This window comes from Hippocampus comes, unplaced genomic scaffold, assembly GCF_001891065.2.
Source record: "Hippocampus comes isolate QL1 unplaced genomic scaffold, H_comes_QL1_v1.1 scaffold84, whole genome shotgun sequence".
Classification (NCBI taxonomy): domain Eukaryota; kingdom Metazoa; phylum Chordata; class Actinopteri; order Syngnathiformes; family Syngnathidae; genus Hippocampus; species Hippocampus comes.
In genome coordinates, this window is record NW_017805144.1 from 238,448 (window position 1) to 255,738 (window position 17,291).

Consider the following 17,291-nt stretch of genomic DNA (forward strand, 5'->3'; position numbering starts at 1 on the left):
ATCAATATCAGTCAAAATAGAAAAATGGGTTCCCATGATGAACGTTTACGGAACCCAACATCAGTTATTGTGGTTTCCCATTGGGTAATCCGACGGAACCGAAAAACGGTTCCCATGAATTTCCGAAATCCTCAGGCCTGCTCCTGAATTATTTAAATTTTTGCAGCATTTGTTTATAATTGTACGTATATGTTGTTTGTGGTAATATCATATGCAATTGAATAAGTAGACCATTTCGGAATTTGAAATTTGGGACTCTCTCAATGCATAATGGGACTCATACTTTTCTGATCAGTGACTCCCTGGGACTCGCTGCAGGTAAACTGTAAAATGATCACTGAGAGATTACCGCTTTTTCTGCAGTCAGTGATTGACTTCTATGCAAAGTCATTTCTCAACTTGTGTTCCGTGCTATGTGATGCCTGTTGAGTGTTGATTTACTTCATATTAAGAAACCCAGTTTCAAAATCAGTCCTTGGTCCTTGGCCTTGGCCTCGGAAAATTTCTCAAGTCCTTGGCCTTGGCCTTGCCTCGGAAAATTTTCCAAGTCCTTGGCCTTGGCCTTGGCCTTAGCCTCGGGTTGCCGGTCCTTGGACACAACACTGTGTCCCACTGGGAGGGGGCCCCGGGGACGACCCAGGACACGCTGGGAAGACAAAGTTTCTCCAGTTGGTCTGGGAACGCCTCGGGATCCCCCAGGAAGAGATGGAACAAGTGGCTGGGGAGAGGGAAGTCTGGGCTTCCCTGTTAAAGCTATTGCCCCCGTGATCCAACCCCATATAAGCGGTAGAAAATGAATGGATGGATGGGTTGGTAACATTTCCTGCACGGTGGAGGGAAGAGTGGCCAGAAACCATAGTACCTGGAGAATCCCACACAAGCAAGAGGAGCACATGCACACTCCACACAGGTTTGTATATGACCCCAAACACACGACAACAAACATGAATAGCGTTAGCCACCCACCCAAATAAAACTTGCCGTCATTTATTCTACCCTTCGCAAAAAGTCAACTCAGGAAAAATCCGAACCGAAACTCACTCAGAGTTTAAGGGAGAACACGAAGAATCTATACAGAACCCAAATACTTCAGGAGATACCTAACTGAGTTCACTGCAGGTGGTTATGCCACAAACTTGCACTGAGGACTGGTTAGGGAGCCAATTTACCCCAGCCCTAACGTGCTGATGAGCGACGTGTGAGTAATTAGCAGGCGAGCCCCAGGTGCGAGATGCTGAGCACCCTGGCTGAGGAGGCTACCTGGCTGGCCCCTCTCGACAGCTCCCAACATCAGAAGTGAGAGGCAGATGAGCTGACCACTTGGCTTACGTGCCGCTTCACTTATGGGGAAATACTAAAAGGGTAGGGGCGAAAATATAAAATTACATGACAAATGTATCCTTACATTTCTGCTATGGAATCATTACTCTTTATTGAATAAGAAATGCAGATAGTGGCCCATATGAATACCAGCACAATGTAAAGAAATTTGTGAGGATCTGGTCCCGATGGCCATGAAGCAAACGCTGCTGCATTGTGATGTGCTAATATCTGAGACTAGTATCAATTAATGTAGGAGTAATACATTGAAAGAGAGTAAAATCTCTCGCGACTCACACGTTCTGGTCTCATTTCCTCAAATTTAAGTCAGTGAAAGTTGTCACCATGGCTGCAACGTGTGAGGACAACTGTCTGTGATTTCCTGTGATGAGACGTGCGGACCACAGTTTGGAGCATTATCAGCTGAATGTTTCATCATCAGTATTCAACAGCAATTACGAATGAAAAGACACAGCCATTTGAATTCACTTCAAGTGAATATGGACATCACTGAAAATGATTAAAATGTGGTAAAGTGACATTTTTTTTCCCTCTTCTTCTCTAAAATTTTCTCTCTCCCCAATCTGATGGGATAAGCGACAATGCAACCTGTGTTCATGTCCCTAGCCCGTACGAATACCGGGATTTCTGGCGTTTCAAGGAGAGTCAGATGTCAGTTATCTTTCATAAATTACTTCACAAGAAGTACATAAAGTGTCCACACGACAACCCTACCCCATAAAATCCATTTTGTCCATTTTATACAGCCAGTTGTCCCACAAATTTATATATATATATGGATAAAATGCCAAAGCAGCATGTGTGACTCTCTCCCCCTATCCTGCCACTTGCCCCCTGCCACACCATGATCACTCTGCCACGTGGTCGGGGGGTTGCTATTAAAAATCATGTGTTGAATGAATTAATTTCTATAATGATTCAAAGGGATTGTCCCATGCTGTTGTTGGACACTCTGGCAGAGGTGGACAACAGGAGGATGCTAGCCAAGCTAAAAGCTATGATGGACAGACCCTCCCACCCCCTCCAGGCCACCCTGACAGCACAGGGCAGCTCCTTCAGCAAGAGACTGATACACCCGCGCTGCAAGAAGGAAAGGCACCGCCGCTCGTTCCAGCCGACTGCTGTCAGGCTATTGAATAGACAAACCTGAAAAAACCTGGACTCACCCCCACTCACCCATTTTGAATATGCTTATATCTATATTTCATAATTTATTTTTATTTATATACTTTTTGTTCTTCTACTTCTCCCATTTCATAATGATGCTGCTGTAAATTGGTAATTTCTCCATTTTGAGACAAATAAAGATTTTCTTATCTTATCTTTATGAATGAATAACGATAACATCAACCACGCACGCCGCGGAGCTAAGAATCTGTCTGCCTGCGACTCGATCAAATTGAAATCACATACCACCACTTGCACCAACAGTTAGACCTGCTTTTCGGTAGTCTAGATTCTAGTCGACTTATGGTCACCAATTTTCCAGCTACGCCAAGGGCATGCGATCAAAAAAGTTGAAAGGCTTAATTTACAAACACTAAACTAGACATGCCCCAGCACTAAAATGAAGATACCCCCATTTTTACACTGAGCTCAGTTCTGTCACCAAATTGCCAGGTAGACCAGGGTTGCACCAGCCCCATCCGCCAGAACGCCTGCGATGTGTAACACAGTCAACAAAATTCCAAAACACGGAAAACTAGATTTTCTCTGACATTAGGTAATGAACATGGGCACAAGTGCACGGGTGCCTGTTTGTGAAAATAGGGCTCTTAGAGTCAATGAGGAGTGTGAAAAGCACTGACTGAACCGAACCAAGCAAGTTGAAATCGGGGAAGGAAAATATCAGGTGTATTATGGGGCAGAAGAGGATGAAGAAAAAGCTTCACAGTGGCAAGGCTAGCCATGAGGTGTACGGCTTGGTGACTGTGGCAGTGAAGAGATGACTGGAGGCAAAGATGTTGAGGCTCTCTTGATGGGTGACCACTTTGAATAGGATTAGAAATTACCTCCTCATCAGAGGGATGGCGAATGTTCAATGTTTTGTAGAAAATGTTAGAGGGGAAAAAACTTTGACCGTTTGGACATACTGAGTCCGTGGGATGATAAAGTGAGGATCAAGCTCTCAGGCAAGCGAGCCAGAGGAAGACCGAAGGGAAGGCCGTTGGTGTTTGAGAGAAGGAAGCAGAAGATAGAAAAGGATGACACACTGTGGCAAGCCCAAAAGGAGCAAGCTGAAAGAAAAGCAAGATGAGCAACAGTGTGAGTTAAAACCCCTGAATTTTTCAGCTATTACTACAACCAGTTTAATCAAATATTATAAAAAATGGCATTTCCTATTTACATTTTATCCGCTTAACGGCATTGTGAGGCGCACAAAAAAAGTACGAAAATCAAGAAGTTATAATTGTGCATGATAGGTTCTCAGTTCGTCTTTGCAAGACATGTGTGCTGAATAACAAGTCATTAATAGTGATGAGACATTTTGCCAGCCGAAATGCATGGTCTTTGCATGCCTGCAGGCAAAAAGCAAGCCTCGCCTTCGATTAATGCTTGAGCTAATTGCTGTTAAAGCTGAACAGGGGGGTCTGAGTTAAAGCAACAGGATCAATGTTTATTGTGCGGATCAACCACTGGTTGCGCCTGAATAAACTTAAATGACAGGGTTGGTTTTTTTTGGCTACATTTACATTTGAGAACCACCCAGACAACAGGCACTAATTCTTCCATGCTGAGGTGCAGGTGGAAGACAAAACAAAGCCAGGACGTATTTAAAGATTATTAACAGGAAAAAAAAGTGTCAGGGGACGGAAACATGCTGGGTTAAGTATGCCACTAAGTCTGGAGAACCGAGGGAAAACTTCACCTTCTCCCATGTTTGAAAGTGGAAGAGGATAGATTTTATTGGCATGTCTGATTGTCGGTCAAACCTTTTCAAATCTGCGGAAAATACAGGAGGATAAATAACTCACTGTACAAGAGGGAAATTTTGACATTCCATTTGACAGGCCCCACCAAATGAACCTCAGTCATCAGATATTTCTTGAGTGATGTCCAAATGTGATGTCATGATTGATTGGGTGTTTCAGTGTGTTTTTTTTTTTTTTGTTGTTGTTTTTTTGCGCACTATTTAAAAAAATTAAATTAACTGAATGAACTCAAAATTTCAAGGCAACAAGCTTTGTGAAAATTTTGATTCGGGTCATTTCATCTTCAGTATTGCTTTTGTGAAAGCTGGCTTTCCTGCACACACAGCAATAAGAATTTACATATCCGTGTATTGAACTCCAAATTAAAAATAAGTAAAAACTCAGCAAATTGATTTGGAACAAACAACTCGCTTACTTTTTTTTTTTTTCCGCAGTGCTATCTATGCACTCATCTCAAATCGAACGCAAAATGCTGTAACGGATACAATGCCAGGCAGGGGCTCAGCATGATTTCACTCGATTGCTCATCAAATTAACGAAAACACCTGACTCACAAGTCACAGAAAATAATTGGTTTCTTTATTTTTTATTTATTTTTTTTTTATGGCAAAGAAAATTACTTAAAATTTAAAGCAAGTTGACTGCTCCCACATTTTCAAAATATGTTGCTCTGTCTGTTTTCATAATCATGTAATCATGGCTCATCTGAGTTCACATACTGCTGTTAACGCACACAAACAAGTCAACCTCAAACCTGTCAACCAAATGTCTGTAGTATTTGGTAGTATCCCACACTGCAATAATATATGCGACATCAAATGTATAAACAGAAATGTAAATACAACAAATGAATATTTGGGGACTTGTTTTTTTTTGTTTGGTTTTTTTGCTGCACATGGGTCATCACGATGACTTATATCCTTGGCACTCCTCATCCTCGGCACGACACTGTCGTCATCCTTACTCAGTTCAGGTTTCTGGGAGCGCCTATGCTCAAATGGCCTGCAATGTGAACACATGAATTGTACTTGGTCTTTGTAGCTCTTTGTTATTACGACACAACACTGGGGATTCCTGCAAACTTCTTGTAGGTCTCTTTAAGGGAATAAAGACATCCCTTTTGATATCCCTTGTCTACTTCTTTTCTGCTTGCGGCTCTTTAATCCGGCCCTGCATTTCTGGAAGAAGAGAACACATAACGAGGTTCACGCAGTGCTTTAGTAGCAAAAAGTGAAAGAACTTTGTGGGCTTTTTCTTCCATCCCTTTCCCTCCCTGTCTGAAAATGGCCTCTTTTGAATAGGGAGAAGGAGGAATTTGGTTTAATAGGATCCAAGGGGAGTTCCTGCTCTTGAACAGGTGGAAATATTGAAAGAGCACGTTCGGATCCTTGAGTCCAGCATGTGTTAAACAAATTGGAGCAGGTGAACGCACCACACGTTTGCTTGTTTGATGATTGCATATGTAGATAATTGAAGACCATTTAAATGCGCTCATATTTATGTTATAAAGGATTTAGGTTTATCTAAAGCATTAATCTGTGGATAGGATTTGAGGGCGGGTCGATGGAAGTGGGCGTCTCACTGTCACACATTTAAGAGTTGGGGTGCCAGCTGATGTCACTACGCGGAGACCGTAATCGACTGGGGCGGTGCTCACGCCAACATGACACAGAGAGCACTCGCCTCTTTTTTTCCACACCCATCTGACCATTAAAGAGGCAAACTCAGATCGTACTTCATCCAGTCTACAGGAGCTTAGATTGCAACTTTTCTTTTTTTTTTTTTTTTTTTTTTGGTCCTCTTCCTAACTCGTCTTCCTCGTCGCCCTTACGAGTGTCCTGGTAATTTGTGTGCACTAGTTAATGAGCATTAATCCAACACGCCTGGATGCCATTGTTGCAGCGGGGCTGCCATTTGAATGCAAATGTATGAAGCGGGTGGCAGCAAGGTGCTTATTAAACTGATGTGTCCTCCTGTCTTTTCTGCTGGAGGCACAAGTGAGTGAAAAGGCAACTCCAAGAAGCAAGTCGGATATCCCGGGAATTGCTAGCCTATAAATTGTGTTCTGCTACAACGAGGACGAAAACTTCCCAGCAAATGTCAAGCGCCGGCTCTCTGGAGACGGTGATGTCCTGCGGAAGGACCGGACCTTCCGCGGCTCCCAAGACTCTCGCATTCTCAATAGACCGAATCATGTCCAAGAGTTCGGAGCCGAAAATGAGCGCGGAGGAGCGGTCGGAGAGTAAGAAGCTGCTCGGGCTCTGCTCCCCGATCCCTTGCATGATTCCGCTGCAGCCTTTCGGCTACGACCTCCAGGCCAAGGCCCTGATGAACTACTCGGAGCTTTGGAGAGCGAGTCTCAGGGGAAGCTTTTGCGGCTCCGCGAGCGCGCCGTGCAAGGGAAGCTGCGGCATGTGCGCTAAAATAGACTCCGGGCTGAAGCAGCCCGTGTTGACGACGGGAAGCAGGGTCGTGAAACCGCAGGTGATCCACCAGGCTGTAGCGATGCCAAGTGGCGGCTCTCTCTATTATCTCAACTACCTGGACTCTGCCTATCCTCAGTCGGACTTTCTGGCGGGACACTGGGTTAACAGCCCACACGCTCAGGCCTCCATCTCCGCTCACCACAGACTTTTCCTCTTGGAAAATGCCAAACTAGCCGCGGGGGCTGACAAGATTCCCACCCATCAGTATCCTCACAAGGAGCACCTTCCGGGGCAGCTGGATCAGATAGTGAAAGAGAACCACAATGTGAGCGGCGAAAAGAACGGCTTCAAGACTCATAAACTTAGCAGCAGCAGCAGCACTGGAGACGGAAAGCCTAAAAATTTCACGTGTGAAGTGTGTGGAAAGGTAATAGAAATGTGACCATTTTTTATAATAATGAAAAATACAACGAAATCTAAGCGTAGTGAAATTTATTTGTAACCACATTGAAACGAAAAAAACTAAAATCTCTTTGATTGGCGTCACAAATGAATGTATGAATAATTTTATAGGATCGCCGGTAACAAAAAAAAAGAACAATAGCATTGTTAAACATCCACATTTTCTCAATTCCACAGGTTTTTAACGCGCACTACAATCTGACCAGACATATGCCGGTGCACACGGGGGCCCGTCCCTTCGTGTGTAAAGTGTGCGGGAAAGGTTTCCGACAGGCCAGCACCTTGTGCAGACACAAGATCATCCACACACAAGTGAGAAGAGTCGCAATCACACACATAAACGTGCCTATAGTTGTTTTTCCTGCCAAAACGTTAATCTTTAATCTACTGCCCTTCAAAGGAAAAACCACATAAATGCAACCAGTGCGGAAAAGCGTTCAACAGAAGCTCCACGCTGAACACACACGTTCGGATCCACGCCGGGTACAAACCTTTCGTGTGCGAGTTCTGCGGCAAAGGATTCCACCAAAAAGGTAAGTACAGTAACGGTTTTTAACGGATTCCATAAAGCGTGAATTTCACCAAACGGTAATATCCGCTACTGATTAAGTCGTCCCCACTTGTTTTTTTTTTTTTGTTGTTGTGTTTCGTTTGTTTGTTTTTTTCACGCGTGCTTTTAAATAATATCTGGGTTGCTTATGGGTTGAATCATAAAGAAAAAAGGCCCTCATGGACATCATTACGTGATTTCATAAATACAATAGCGTTAACTCCATTTTGAAAATATTTCAATTCTTTTTCGTCGTTCTGTATCATCTCCTGGTTTTAGTCAGTCATAATCCATCACGGAAGGGGAATTTACGAAGAGATCTTCTTGCCCATTTGTATATAAACATGCAAACGCTTAAGTCAATTAATTATTTGAATACATTTATTATTTTTATTATTATTATTGGTATTATTAGTTTTATTATTATTATTATTATTATTATTATCATTATCCTTATTATTATTGTGAAATAGTAGGTTCTGATAATGGGTGGATAGAAGGTTGGATGGATTATATTAGTCGTATTTGTTATTGTTGTTGGAGTAGTCGTAGTGTTAGAATTACTACGACTTAATTGGTACTTAGTCCTTTCACAATGAATAAAATATCTGTTTATCCATCTAATTTTTTTGTGGGGGTGCTGGTGGGGAGGTGGGGATGAAAGTAATGAAAAGAGAAATAGTTGTAGGCCCACAGATGAGCATGAAACAATCAGTGGAAATAGGACATGTCACTTTACACTGACTAATTCCCCCTTCAAGATGGCAGCATTTGCTCTGGGTCAACTGCTAGACCTCAGCAAAGTTGGGAATCTACGCTATGTTTCCACTTGTCACCACACTTGATTTAGACAAAGTTTGACAACTTCTTGACTTCAACGCACAATCGCAGATTAATGAAGTTTGGTCAGTGAATCGGAGCGGCTCTATAACTTCACAATGAACTGCTGACCTTGGTGGGCGAAACAGAAAGCGGGGCCACTTTATGCTCACTTTTTGGAAGCGCAGTACGCAATAAATAGCCTGTCACTTTCACTCTGATGTCACCATCATCGTAATTTACCTGTTATCATTTTTACAAAGTTAACGTATTGTACATTCATTTGATGTTTTATCGAATCAAATTGAACAATTATAATTTAACTTCAGAATTATATCAACAAAAATATTTACTGAACGATATTTGCAATTCAAAAGCATATCTGTTCAGTGCTTTGGAAAATATTTTTGATGAATGCTTTATGTGTCTTGACACGCACTCATGCACACCCACTTGGGCATGCACACACTCCTGTGTGAGGTCTGCAATATTTTTTTTTTTGCAATAATTCAATATGTTTTGACAAACCATGTGTGCCTTTACAAATCAGTAAACCGAACACTTTTTCGCTTGCATGTTTTCTTTTTTCCTAATTATTATAAAAATCTTTTTTCTTTTTTAAATATATCTAGATGACACATCTATGTTGCCGAGATATTTCTTCACTAAAGCTCATGATACTTCGGAATGTATGGCTCTTTATTTTTTTCTGCCATTGACAGGAAAGACAATAAGGTCTTATTCTTTGCTCTTGTGTGCGTCCCCCTCAAGGTAATTACAAGAACCACAAACTGACTCACAGTGGGGAGAAGCAGTACAAGTGCTCCATTTGCAACAAGGCCTTCCATCAGATCTACAACTTGACCTTCCACATGCACACACACAATGACAAGAAACCGTTCACCTGTGCCACCTGTGGAAAGGGCTTCTGCCGTAACTTTGACCTGAAGAAACACATCAGGAAACTGCATGACAGCTTCTCTTCCGCCACAGATAGAGAAGCCAGAGAGCTCCAGAGCTGAATCAATCCCCTAAATCTCCATATGCGTTGCAACCAGGCTATGCGAGGCCTCAAACAGACTGCCTTATGCTCTACATGTGTCACCAAGATTAACAGATATGAATGGTCCAGAAAGAAGGCGGAGACAGTTCAGAGTCATATAGTCAATCGTGTTCAGTCAAGTCAAATAGCCAACTTCAAGAAAATAAAGACTTTTTTTTTCTGTCAAGAAACCCGTTGTCTGATGCCTGTTATAAGCATCACACAGGAAGAGGAATGATTAAATTGTACATATAGGGAAATGTTATTTAAGACATGAATAATTTGAGGTGCACCTCTTTATGTTGTACATTTCAATGAATTTGTTCATGTTAATGCATAAGTTCTAAGTTATAATAATGAATGTTTGAGCCAGTTGTTTCCATTATTGAAAAGCTTGAAAATAAAACTTGAAAAGATGCAGTTTCAAAGTCTTTCATGATGTGACTACGCATTGAGAATCATGGAGGGAACAAAATAAACATTTTAATTCATGTTTGGGTCCGTTTGATTAAAAAATATATCGATAAAAAACTTGAATGGCTGATATGCATGGGATTAAAAGAAACTTCTCATGTGTGTATTTTTTTTTCTTGTATTTTTACAATAGCCCTAATTACAATTTTGTTTCAATAGCATACTTGGAAGAAAAAAACCAAACTGTTGTGATTTTAAAGGTACACCGAGAAGTGAGAGTACTGTAATCATGAAGTGTTCTTTAAAGCCACATCGACACCGTCTGTTCCACTGTGCTCTGCGGCCACTTTGCCTCAACATTTATTGACAGACACGATCTCACTAATACCACATTTACACTTGACTCGGGCGTAATGTCGCAAATGATCAAAAATAACATGGACTCTTGAAAACGAATTACATTAAGCAGCTAAACGGCCTCTGGGGCTTGATGGCGGAGAGTGAATGCATGTGGCGGGCTTGGGTTCAGCACATCATCAGAACCGAAGATAATGGAGCACTCAGGCGCAGCTCTTCATCTGGACCTCTGCGTTAATAGACCACAAGTTATTCTCCGCACGGCTCCAAGAACAATATTATCCCTGCACACATTCTGTTGAGAGGTAGATCCGTGCTCCCAAATGGAGATCTTTCTATTAACAGCCAATTAGTGCTCAGGCAGCCCGACCACGGCCGCTATTGTACTGACTGAATACTCACTTGGCTAATGTGACTATAACATATACTCTGCTCACCACCTGTCTGCACCTGTCTGTCAAACCATCTTTGAGATGCATCTGCATCTTTTTTTAATATCCGAATGCTTATCCTCGCGAGGGTCGGGGAGAGCTGAAGCCTATCGCAGCTGTGGACAATCTATATAATACATACTACAGCTGAACGCATCGACACTATCATGACTTGAAATCCAGGATCCCCCCCCCCCCCGCCCCCCTCTCTCATGTAGGTGTCACAAAGGCTGGTTAATAATGAGTTTAAAATGTCCAAGTCCTGAACGATTTGGCTCTGGAAGTGTTTACATTTTGCATGGCAGTAGACTGGTTGTTGGGGAGATGCTAGCCTGTTTTCTGAGTACTGATGGGCAAGGGACAAACCCCCTGCGAGGCAACTGAGAGGCGCGACACATGCTCCTCGAACACTCTGACTCTTGCCTGTGAGAAGAGCTTCTTTGTGGTGTATTTCAATCAAGTAACACGGAATACACGTCTGGGCGTGAAATTCCCCCCTCAACAACATGAATAAAATCAAGATGTAAGAAACAGAAATGAGAATTATAAGATGCAGCTGTTATTCTAATTCGACCCGGTTTCTTCGGAGGGATGGGGACTGAAAAGCTTTCAATTAACGAGTTGCACTGCGAACCACGTCGCTGTTATTTGAAAGGCGGTTTCTCTTCATTTCGATTCAAAGAAACGCGCGGGCGACAGGACGCTCTTTTCACACGCACACACAGAGCGCCGGCCGCACTTTGCGTGCGCACAAGGCAAACGTCTTTATGGCTGCGGGACACGGACAACATGGGAGCAGTAAACAACCAGGTTGGCCTTTTTTCCCCCGCCTGCACTCCCCCACCCCCTCCCGCACCTCTTCAACATCTGAGCAACTGCATCAGCATCCACAAACACGTTAATTGACGAACCGGGCCTTTAATTACTGCGCGCCCAAGCGGAGGAGATTAAGAGCGCTGGAGAGCGAGGCACCTCGCGTTAATCAGCTGTCAACAACATGAGGACATCTTTCTTTGGCTCCCCGCGCCACTGCGGGATCACCGGGGATTGAGGCAATTTACTGGCCACAATGGAACTCGTTTGAGACAGGAAGAGAAAAAAAGAGAGAGGCGGACTTTTTGTTTGGCCGATTGAATTGATTGTAAATGGGAGATTAGCGGGGAAGCTTCAGCGGCGGCCTGTAAGTGCCCGATTCGAGGAGGGGGGAGAGAAAGAGACCAATTAAGTCGACCAAATGTTAACTTACATCAGTTTCCCCTCATTTTAGCCCACATGAAATTCCAATTAAAGCGTTCCCCGCTCTAAAGCCTTCATTCTTTTGGAACGGGTCGGGGTGGTGACACTTATTTATGCTATCAGACAAAACACAAAGTTCCCACCACATCTGCGATGGGCCATTTCGATAGCAAGTTAACGATTTAGTCATTCTTTTTATTTTATTTTTCAATTTAATCAGCTATAGAGCTAATGTGCAAGAATAAGGACAAGTCCCTTCAATTTTTGCCCACAAATCTCGGCAAGTCACCATGGTCATTGTTTAATTTTAATTTCAGGAAAATTGTCCGTAGTTGTCAGCCATTTGAAATATCATCAATTTTTCACCTGTGGGATACAACATCCGAATAACACTATTTAAACATGAAGTCTGCTTTGTGTGTCCGTTTTGAAATGGTGATTTAAACTTGAAGTAATGTCAAACACTTTTTGTATATGTTATCTCAAAGAATTTGATCATGCTGATTTTTCATCATTCATGACCTCATGCTCTTGCAAACATGTTTTATTTGGACCTCAGCAGGAGTGTTTTCCAAATGCTCAGAAAAGAAGTATTTGAAATATTTGAATTTCAAGCTCTCAAATAGAATCATTTAGATTGATTGAAACTGTTCTTCTGTTCAGGAAAATACTGGTCATGCACACCATAAACTGAATGTGTAAATGCAAATCTTAAAAGTTTTTTTTTTTTTAATATGTCTTGGATGTGTCTAAAAGTCCCCTCTCCCATGCATCCCCTCATTAGGCACTGGCCCTTTAGCACAATGTGCCTTCAGGATTTATTGTAAGTACTGAGGGGTTAATGAGCAGTGGTCGTATTCCCCCTGTAAACGAGTTGAACAGAGCAGGGATGGAACAGACTACATCGTTTTTTCAAATGTAGAAAGAATATACATTTAAATGCATGTCAGCTGGATACGTGGCTTTTTGCATGTGTGGTATAAAAAATAAGGTTAGTAAACATTCAAAAACAGCATCTTGAGGCTTATAGCATTGATGAATGCGAGATGTGATGCATGGAAATGAGCCACTCAAGAAGCGACCAGACACAGACAGACGCGTCATTCACCAGCACCTCATTTAGATTCTTTTACAAAGTCAACCCTAAATCTTTCTCAACACAAACCTCATCAGAATTTCTTGAAGACGGCGCTGAGCAGTTTGTTGGTGGGATGTGCCAATTGTGCCAGCATGTCTCTGTTGGCATGTCAAGTGTGCAGTGAGCCTGCATGGAGAAGGTTGTTGCTGCAAGCGCCAGGTCGCTGGGAACTGAGTTGGAAGAGAAATCCCATCATTCAGCTGGTATCAGACTTCACTTTTTGATCTTCATCAAGTTTCGTTGTCTTCCCTCACCACTTGTTTGTAGCATAAGATGCAGATGGTTTGATGGTGAACCGCTGCGAGTTGGAAACCGAGAATGACGCAACTGTGACTGTTTGACTGACCCTGTGCCAATTGCCTCATTAGATTACACTTCAAATTGTTGTTTATTTGTTTTTAAGATTTTAAAGACATTTTCACTCATTTCTCTGAAACTATTGATGGAATGTTGGTTACAAAATTCCTGCCAAATACCGATTGTTTAGCCCAGCACAGCAGGACCGAATGAAAACTAATCATTGACAAAATGTAACAAAAGGCCTAGCTAGTTGTGATAAAAAATAAAATAAAAACATTAACAGGGGCCGAATATGTGAATATGTAAATGGACAAAAACTCCAGCAATAATTTAAATCCTTGATATACTATGCAGAGCTTCAGACTGCCCCTAAGTAGAATTTTGCACCTAAAAGACAGTGCAAGTAAATTGTTCACCTACTTGCGCCTGTGTGACCAGTAAATTTGCAGATTTAAAAAAAAATATATATATATATATATATATATATATATATATATATATACTATTCTTGAATATTTTTTGCTGGTGACGAACTTCTCGTCCATGCTTCAGCCCATGTATCAGTAATATAGTGACAGTGAGAGAAGTGTACATTTACCGCACTATGAGGCGCACCAAAAAGCATTAAATTATTTCGAAAGCCAACAGTGTGCCTTATATGCCTTTACAGCAGCTCCTATATTTTGTTCTTCTACTTCTTCCTTTCATAACTTTGCTACTGTGAATTGGGAATTTCTCCGTTGTGAGACTAATAAAGGTTTTCTTATCTTATCTTACCTTATGTATGGATCAGTGGCGATTGCTCTCGGACTACAAGGGAAGCTCGGCTTCCCCTAAAATGTCAAAGAATAAGTGATCAAATATATGAATGTAAATTTCATTGTGTGTACATGTCATTGACTAAATATGCGCTACAATGTGTTCAACTTTTGTTCCAAATCAGCTTCTTCTTACTGGTTACGACGCGACTCCCTTCTCATTTATTCCCGCAGCTTCGCTGTGCTTTAAACGGTGGACGCCGAGCGTCCGCAGAGCGTCTATTGCCCGGACGCCGAGTGTCTCGAGAGTTCAGAGTAGATTGTCCCAATGCGTTGAACGGAGACGAGCTGGTGTTTGTCCTGCCCACGGACGCTCGGCGTCTCTGGGACTGGATGGCAGTGGGAGGGTACCGGACTGCAGGCTTTTCTGCATCAGATTGGATGATCTGTCTGAGCCTTTGTGCCAGTTTGATTGACATCGAAATGAGCCAATCACCGACCATTTAGTGTTGGCATCCGTGTGAGCAATTTTTCAATTCGCATTCTGTTCTGAGTTGAGCTGGAGACTTCTCCTAATCATCTTAGCGACACTCTTTGTTGTAAACAACTAGCGACAAATTAATCTTTTATTCCTGGTGGGTTTTATACTGTAGTTGTCGGACACTAATTAAGTCCCTGGAAAAGACGCCTTGTTGGTATGACAGGGTCACAGATCATTTTCTTGAAAAGGAATGGAGAATAGAATTCACGTATAAATAAATGGACACATTTTATGATGTCGACGAAAATTGAGCTTCCCCTCTTTGACAGACCAGCATCCGTCACTGGTATGGATCAATATTCTGATTTCTTGGATGTAGTATTTTAAAAGTTCTGTAAATCGCTTTGCTACACCTGCAGCGGTTGTGAAAGCACTACATAAATAAAGCTGTCTTGTGTTGTATTCCCTTTAGCATAGCTCCATCTAGTTGATGCATAGCGCAACCACAACCACTGTTGTAGCTTCTATTGTATGCACCTTCTCAAGCGGTGCATCCTAAAAATGAAAACAGTTTTAAAATAGGCCCTTCATTGAAGGTGCGCCCTCTCCTCCGAAGCGCCTTATATTGTGGAAAATACGGTACTTGGCAAGTTGATTTACGGGGTTCTATTTTCGTACCCAGTGCAAGTTTAACGGTTCGCATGGGTAGGGTTCTCGTTCTTTTGGAATTTTGGCAGTTGGAAATGGGCATTTGTGTCATCGTGGGAGTCAACATGGCTGACTTGATTTCCAGCCAATCGAAGTGGCTCATCTCATACTCTTCAAATTCAATGCCGATGAGGTGCACAAATTTTGACTGATAAAGGGTTCCAAGATGTTTTTGGCACATGTCAAACATTATTGAAAAGGTGTGATCATGACCAAATACATCATTATTTTATTCCTTTCACTCTTTATTTAGAGTTGCTAATAATGCTTCTATTAGCTCCGATCATTCACAACACAGTCTATTCAAAAATGTCGATCTTTGCGTCGCTTATTACATTGTATTAAAATCTAATCGCCTACTTCTGCCAAAAAATGAGCTATATTCGCCATCCCACCCTACATCCCTCGACTTTCTTCTGGCAATGTCGAGCAGTGTGTCATTATTGGGTTGGATCAATTGATTTGGGGATGTCCGGTGCCACTGCTAATCCTTTTGACCCGACCTGACCCTGCTTAGAAATGCTCTCGTTCTCTTTATTCGTTAATAGTAAATTCTTCTTCTTGTTCACACAATTAAAACACCCCCTCGTCTAAATGCAACTCAACTTGCTTGTCCCGACAAACTTTAAGAATTAGAAACCCCCGTCAAGAGATATTTTTTCAAAATGCAAATCACAGACATTAATTAAGATTATCATTACACAGTGGTAGCTCAAAAGTAGACCTCCCCCAGTGGTTAAACAATTTCCTATTCAACCAAAATTTTCAGTAAGTAAATTCAAAGTCTCGGGGGCTACAACCCGTGGGATTGATAAGAATTTTGCCATTGCCATCATGACTGATCCAATTCCTTACTTATCGTCATTCAGTGAGGTAATGAAATAATACAAAGTTGTATGTTATCATTGATGTCACTGTTATTATTCATCTATCTCATTACATATATAATAATAAAATTGGTGTTTTTCTGATATGGACAAAATGTTATATGCAGAAATAGGTCGTATTATTTCCCATTAAAACTATGTGCTAAATATTAATGGCTTACGTTAAGTAGAGTCTTACATTGCGTTGTGGCCAACCGCAGAATTTGCGTAGGCGATGGCACACCCACTCAGATAAATGTCTGGATCACCACCTATGCATGCACGGCACAAATATTTAAACTAATTAATCTAAATATATTCCATAATCATTTGCTTGCAGTGAATCACAATTTTCAACCACTATTTCTTACGAAGCTTGTATCAGATATTTACTTGAGTCTTGGACTTGAACTCATCCAATACTATGTATATTTTCTTTGACCCTTGATTATGATTCTTTTTTTTTTTTTGTAACATACAACAGTTGAACAAAAAGTGAGTCATCTTTCCAGGCATTTTTCTTCTCTTCTTCTGATTGAAACCATTTTCAAAACGTCTTTCTGCCCACCAGCACCACTCGAGCAGCATGGACACGTTTATGTGGATTTTCTACCGGTACGCCCACAAACAACAAACAATGCACGTTAGCTTAAAGGAAGGCATCATTCATTTTACATTTGTGGCTTGATTGGTCATAATTAATTAGTTTAGGTGGGGGGAAAATGCATATCAGCTGAAAAATACACCTTTATATTGACATATGTTACTTTTACGGTACCATTTTCAACACATGGGTACGTCCATGTTGGGTCCAACGAGACTTAACGTGTGCAGTTTATTGAGGGACAATAGACACACATTGGACAACGAGGAGGACACAGAGATAAACAATGGCATAATGCGGACGAACAATTTGCAAGGGGTCCACCAGAAATAGCAAACAAGATGCACACTGGCATGTTAGTCAACAATTTCTACAAAGAGTGGACTTAGGCAAATGTTGCTGAGCCCCCGGTGTGTACAAGTACA

At 41.7% G+C, this 17,291-nt stretch overlaps 1 protein-coding gene across 1 annotated transcript; it reads left to right on the forward strand.

The window, feature by feature from the left end:
* Nucleotides 1-5,802: 5,802 nt before the first annotated feature.
* fezf2 (FEZ family zinc finger 2) lies at nt 5,803-9,989 on the forward strand. Its single transcript, XM_019867619.1, has 4 exons — nt 5,803-7,127; nt 7,340-7,474; nt 7,563-7,695; nt 9,303-9,989. Exons 1-4 carry the CDS (start codon nt 6,372-6,374, stop codon nt 9,551-9,553), a joined length of 1,275 nt encoding a protein of 424 aa, XP_019723178.1. The 5' UTR covers nt 5,803-6,371; the 3' UTR covers nt 9,554-9,989.
* Nucleotides 9,990-17,291: the final 7,302 nt, after the last annotated feature.

Bases quoted from the DNA above. Each gene is read 5' to 3' on its own strand.
- fezf2 (XM_019867619.1), top strand. From the start codon at position 6,372: ATGTCAAGCGCCGGCTCTCTGGAGACGGTGATGTCCTGCGGAAGGACC. The intron at 7,475-7,562 runs GTGAGAAGAGTC...TGCCCTTCAAAG, and splicing joins ACAAGATCATCCACACACAA to GAAAAACCACATAAATGCAA. The intron at 7,696-9,302 runs GTAAGTACAGTA...GTCCCCCTCAAG, and splicing joins CAAAGGATTCCACCAAAAAG to GTAATTACAAGAACCACAAA.